This window comes from Aristolochia californica, unplaced genomic scaffold (assembly GCF_029961685.1).
Source record: "Aristolochia californica isolate CCGP_79_NKW_82.1479 unplaced genomic scaffold, dmAriCali1.0.hap1 SCAF_10, whole genome shotgun sequence".
NCBI classification, from domain to species: Eukaryota; Viridiplantae; Streptophyta; class Magnoliopsida; order Piperales; family Aristolochiaceae; genus Aristolochia; species Aristolochia californica.
In genome coordinates this window covers 34,948,112-34,954,861 of record NW_027181771.1, presented here as the reverse complement: position 1 = coordinate 34,954,861, position 6,750 = coordinate 34,948,112, and the positions used below count along the sequence as shown (strand labels likewise).

Here is a 6,750-nt window from a genome sequence, read left to right as displayed (position 1 = left end):
ATGGCGTCGCTCAATGTTAATGGTGTTAACTGCCAAGAACAGGTCTGTTTCGTTGATGGATCTTTACCATCTCCTTCTGAAACATCTTATATGTTTCATTTTTGGACTCGTTGCAACAACATGGTTCTCTCTTAGATTTTGAATTCTCTTTCACGAGAGATAACTGCCAGTGTCATTTATGTCGATTCTGCTCATGCGATGTGGTCCGATCTCAATGAGAGGTTTTCGCAAGGGAATGGACCTCACATTTATCAACTGCAGAAATCCATTGCATCTCTCACTCAAGACGATCTTGCTGTAGGTGCCTATTTTACAAAAATGAAAGGTGTCTGGGATGAGTTACTCAATTACAGTCTACTATCTGGTTGTTCTTGTAGCGTGTTGAGATCTTTGATGGATATGCAGCAACAAGAGTATGTCATGCGGTTTTTAATGGGACTAAATGATTCATTCTCACACATTCGAGGTCAGATCCTTCTTAATGAACCTCTGCCTTCAATTAATAAAGGGTATTCTCTGATTATTCAAGAAGAACGTCAACGTGAGATTGGATCTGTGATGTTACCTGCCATACCTTTAGCTGCTACTATTGTTGTTGTTAAACTAGTTCATCAGAATAAGTCTAATACTCGTAGACCTATTTGCTCTCATTGTTCCATACCAGGACATACATTGGAGAAATGTTTTAAGTTGCATGGATATCCTCCAGGATATCGATCTAAAAGCAGGTCTTCCAATTCTTCTAATTCTTCCAATTTTTCTACTAATCATTCTGCGTATGTTAACAATGTTGCAGCAGAATCATCAACTAGTCCTTCATTACCTTTAACTCCAGAGCAATGTCAATAGCTTTTGGCATTACTCCATACTCAATCTTCCTCACCACACAATGCTAATATGGTAACATCTCCACTTGAACATTTATCTAGTAAGTTTGATTATACATCTTCCCATTCTGTTTTTTCTTTTAACACTGTTAAATCTGGTTTGATTCCTAGTGGTGAATGGATCATTGACACTGGCGCCACGGACCATATGGTTCATTCTATATCTTTTTTTGATTCCTATCAGCCTATTCATAATTCATTTGTCAAACTGCCAAATGGTTCATCTGCGCTAGTTACACATATTGGATCCATTCATTTGTTTCCTCAACACACATTATACAATGTTTTGTGTGTTCCTTCCTTCCACTTTAATCTAATTTCTGTCAGCTAGCTTACTCAATCTTCTTCATGTTGTATAACATTCTTTCATGACTTTTGTTTTCTTCAGGACCCCATCCATTGGAGCATGATTGGGAAGGGTAAAGATTGTGAAGGACTTTATCTACTACAGAGACCAGATTCACTTGTGAACTCTTCTAAAGATGTGTTTTCTAATTCTGTTTTTAGTTTTAATTTCAGACTTTCAGTTTTTGACATTTGGCATAAGAGATTGGGTCATCCATCTAAATCTCGAATGTAATTGTTATCCTCTATTGTTCCACAAATTGTTGTTCCTAATTCAATGGTTTGTGATATCTGTCCTCTTGCTAAACACAAGAGATTGCCTTTTCCTTTACAAAGTCAGACAAAATCCTGCTGTCCTTTTGAAATAATACATTGTGATATATGGGGACCATTTCAATCTTCTTCCTTGGATGGTACTTCTTAACAATAGTTGATGATTATACTCGTAGTACTTGGGTTTATTTGTTAAAATTCAAATCTGATTCTTGGGTTCTCTTACAACATTTTATAGTTCTAGTTGACACTCAATTTCATACTAAAATCAAATCTGTGAGAACTGATAATGGCAGTGAATTTGCCATACCTTCATTCTTTGCTAGCAAAGGTATAATTCATCAACTATCTTGTGTAGCAACTCCACAACAGAATTCAGTTGTGGAAAGGAAACATCAGCATATTATAAATGTGGCTCGAGCACTCATGTTTCAATCTCATTTACCATTGCATATCTGGTCAGATTTAATTCTTACTGCTGTTTATTTAATAAACAAAATTCCTTCCCCATCCTTACAAGGCAAAAGTCCTCATGAGTTGCTTTTGAATAAGTCTCCTATTTATGATCATTTGAAGGTCTTCGGATCATTGTGTTATGCTTCAACCTTATCGCATAACAGATCCAAGTTTGCTCCTAGAGCTTGTAGATGTATATTTCTTGGATATCCTCTTGCCATCAAAGGTTACAAATTATTTGATTTTGATGATCATATTTTTTTTGTTTCCCAAGATATAACATTTCATGAACATATATTTCCTTTTAAATCACTATCTCAGAATTTGCACTCATTTGTTCCAGTTGTTCTTGGTAAACCATTAGTTGATATTTTTTTCTCATCATTCTGATATTGCATCTTCTTCAAATGATCATTTCTCTCCTATAACTCTTGAATTTGAACTTTATTCTCAAAATCAGCATCCACATATCATTCATGAAATCAATCACACATTACCTGTTTCTAATGATCTACCTCTTCGAAGATCTTCTCGGGTTCACAGGTTACCTAGATATCTGCATGATTTTCATTGCCATATGGCCTCTTCAACAGCTTTACCTCCAACATCTTCTAATGTGATAGCTGGTTCTAACACGGGTACTTTGTATCCTCTTTCTAATTCCATTTCTTATTCTCGTCTTACATCTAAACACAAAGCTTGTACTCTTGCTCTTTCAACAATTTGAACCAAATACCTTCACTTAAGTTGTCAAAATTCCTCATTGGAAGACTGTCATGGCTGAAGAAATTACAACCTTGGAAACAAACAAAACATGGATTTTAACTACTCTTCCACCTGGTAAGGCTACAATTGGTTGCAAATGAGTCTATAAGGTGAAGCTTAGATCCAATGGGACACTCGAGAGGTATAAGGCTCGATTAGTTGCAAAGGGGTTACACAAAAAGAGGGTGTTGATTATTTTGACACTTTTTGTCCAGTTGCTAAGATGGTGACAGTTAAGTGTCTTATTTCCATTGTTGCTATTAAAGGTTGGCATCTAATTCAATTTGATGTCAACAATGTGTTTCTTCGTGGAGATTTGGTTGAGGAGGTATATATGGATTTACCTCCTGTTTTTGGTGATAAAGGTGATAAAAGAGTGTGTCGGTTAACAAAGTCCTTGTATGGATTAAAGCAAACTTCCCGACAATGGTTTGACAAGTTTTCTTCAACCACTGTTTCTCTTGGTTTCAAACAGTCCAAAGCTAATTATTCTCTCTTTACCAAAACTCAAAGATCAAGTTTCATGGCTTTATTAATCTATGTAGATGACATATTAATAGCCAGCAATGATATGGAATTTGTAGATACTTTCAAAGTTTTTCTTCATAAGCAGTTCAAGCTTAAAGAACTCGGGCCATTGAAGTATTTTTTGAGCCTTGAAGTGGCCCGTAATCAGTCTGGTATATCTTTATCCCAACGCAAATATCTGTAACAATATTAGAAGGCCGTTAGAAACTAAGGCATCATATTACGCCTCCATTCATATTCTTCCGTGAGTGTGGCACAAGACAATTCAATCAATGTAGAGCTCAATTGGTTTTTTTAACAAATGTTCAAAGTAGATTTTATTCATAAAATATTTATTGTTGTCTTTAACGTATTTTATGAGTAATGTTTTCAAAAACTTTATAATTTATAATTTTCCATCGTTATTAATTTAATTTTAATTTCATAACGACTATGAAGATAATTCTGAAAAGAAGTAATTTATATTGTATATCATAGTAATTAAGTAATTGAACGAAATGGCAGTTAATTGTGTACAATTTAATTTAAATTCATATAAACTAAGTTTTATTCTGAAACGTTTTTATTATAAATACAATTTAATAAATTCATGTTATTATAATAAATTATTATATTCAATAATTTAAATAGTCTTATATATTTGTAGTTTTTTTATTATTATATGATGTTTCATTTCGATTTCAATAAATGTATGCATTTTTAGACTGGTAATTATATTATTTTTTTAACTTGATAATAAAATTTATAATTTATTCCACCAATTAATTACGTTTACTTTAGATCTTATTTAATAATTTAATTTTCATTTTTAGTTTTATGTTAACATACAACAAACTACAATCTTTATCAAAACTATTATTATGTAAAAATAACTAAATTAATTTAAAATTTTAAATATATTATAAAAATTTACATTTAGAAACAAAAGAAACTATGTAATAAATTTAGAATTCACTAAGAAAATGTATAATTTAGTTTTATGGAATTAATTTTTTTGCCGAATTTATAAATTCGCTAGAAAAATGTTTCGACAAAAATAAACCTTCGCACTTTTCCCAACGAATTTTTAAATTCATTAGTTATTTTTTTTCCAAAAATTCACTTTTTCCCAAAATTCGTTGGTAGAAGTTGATTAGTGGCTGCAAATTTATAATTATCAATTCATTTTACCCAGAGAAATCTGAAATTTGCTGGGAGAAACATTTTACACAAGTGAATTAAAATTCACAAACAAAAATATTTAATTGCAGAAATCAGTTCTACTCAATGTTTCTACCTTGGAGTACTCTAAAAGTCTAAATTGCTAAACCAGAACCAAAGTGGCTCTCTTAGCTCTGAATTGCTTGAAGACACGGAGATGTTAGAGGTAAATCTAACAAAAACGGTAAGTTGCCACTTGGTTTTGGCTAATAAAACTGAATTTGTTGAAGAGTAGGTGTAGAAGAGTCTCACATGACTCTCACAGTAACAAATCTCATAAAGGCAAAATTAATATAATGGATTTTTACAGGATTCTTACATAAGGTATTAAATTATTCTAGAACTTATTTTTATTGTTTAACTTTGGGTGTAATAGGGATAATGGTAATTTAATTGTAATTAGAATCTATTTATTTACTTTATTATAAATAGAGATTAATGTAGTCAAATTACATAAATTAGTAAAAAAATTATTTTTTTAGAAATTCAACAGATGGAAAAGAATGATAAAATTAGAGTTATGCACACAACATATCAAGTTTCATTATTTGGAAAAGAAAACCCCATCTTGGTCTGTTTCCCTACCAATCAACTGAGATATGGAAGGGCCATTTTACAACAAAAAATCTCATTTTCAATCTATGATACAAAGTTCAAGGAAAGGTTTATCACCAAACGAAAAATAATAACACAAATATCGAACTTTTGAACTTAATTGCACAAATACACAAACTTTGACTAGTTAACTACACTTGTATACAGTCAAAAGTGACACATAAGCTATGTTTGTTTATGTGGTACCACATCATCACACCACATCAGCACCCTAAGAGTCTTACACCATGTTATCTGCTACATCAACAAAAGGCCACATCATCTAGCCATGCCATTGAAGAAATAAATAAAAATATTATTTTTTTGAAAAAATTAAAAGTTTTTATAAATTATAAAATTATTATTTTTAATTATTTAATTTTTTTAAAATATTTTAATATGTATATATTATTTTTAAAAATGTATAAAATATTTTTAAATATGTTTAAAATATTTTTTTAAATAAGCTTAAAAATTTTAAAATATTTTTAAAAACTGAATATTTAATTTATAAAATTTTAAAATAATTTTTAAAAATACTTTAATGATTAAAATTAATTTTTTAAAATAAATTCAATATAAGATAATAAATTGCATACCGAAAATTTTATTTTTAAAATCTAAAATATTTTTTAAATAAATTTTAAAAAATAATAATTTAAATTTATAATAAAATTGTTAAATAGCTGAGAATAAATTTTTTAATTAATATACGAATTTATGTTTTGTTATTATGAAAAAGAAGGAAGAATATTTGTATGAACAAATAAGAATTTTAAAACTAAAATGTTATTTACTAAAAAAAATGTATTAAATTAAAATAATTAAATTAATGTATTTAGTAAATTAAAGTATTAATTATATCAAAAATATTTTTGATATAATTAATAGTCAAAATTTATATTTTTTATTATATTAAAGTGAAGGTAATAGAATGAAATGTGTAAGATTTTTTAAAATTAGAAATAATTTTTTTTAAAATAAGATAAATCAATCATGGGAAGAAAATAAGAGAAAAAAGACAAACTCACGTGGAGGGCTTGAATGGTATTTAATGATGTGGCAAATAATGTGTCACCTTTCGTGGAAGATGATGTGGTTTGTTATTGATGTGACGGGTGACATGGCATAAGACTTTTTAGATACTTATGACGTTAAGTGGTGAAAGTTTATGTCACATTTTTAACTATACCAGTTGACTTATCAAAGTTGAGTATTTATACAATTAATTTCAAAACTTGGTTACTTATGTTATTATTTTTATTAAAATTAAATAATATACTAAAATTCCCATGAAAAAAAATATAACGATAAAATGTTATTTCTCACAAGTTCTAATATTAAGAAATTGAATGGATAGGTCTGTAGTGGGTAGAGAATCTGAGGAGGGGAAGAAGGGTTTTCGTACACAAATTGGCATTTCCTTTCTTCCTCTTAATTAATTGCTTTTTTCAAGTCAAAGCCGATGTATTTGACTTTGAGATGTAAGCCAAACTTGATCGTCGACTCTGATAACAATTTTTTTGTCAAAGAAAGAAAAGGTTATCGTCGACTCAAATAATTGATCTTATTCAGTATGCGACAAGAGTTCGACTCTGCCCAGAACAGAAATCCACAGACGCGCCGAGGCCTGCAAACTCTGATCTGCTCTCCCTTCTCCGGGACAAGCCAACAGAAGCTTCTGTGAGATGTGGTATCTGCG

At 30.1% G+C, this 6,750-nt stretch overlaps 1 protein-coding gene across 1 annotated transcript; it reads left to right on the top strand.

Moving 5' to 3' along the window:
- LOC137943193 (uncharacterized) lies at window positions 1–849 on the top strand. Its single transcript, XM_068788887.1, has 2 exons — window positions 1–42; window positions 136–849. Exons 1-2 carry the CDS (start codon window positions 1–3, stop codon window positions 847–849), a joined length of 756 nt encoding a protein of 251 aa, XP_068644988.1.
- Window positions 850–6,750: the final 5,901 nt, after the last annotated feature.

Coding starts and splice junctions, on each gene's coding strand:
- LOC137943193 (XM_068788887.1), top strand. CDS start 1: ATGGCGTCGCTCAATGTTAATGGTGTTAACTGCCAAGAACAG. Junction 43..135: donor GTGTTAACTGCCAAGAACAG/GTCTGTTTCGTT, acceptor GTTCTCTCTTAG/ATTTTGAATTCTCTTTCACG.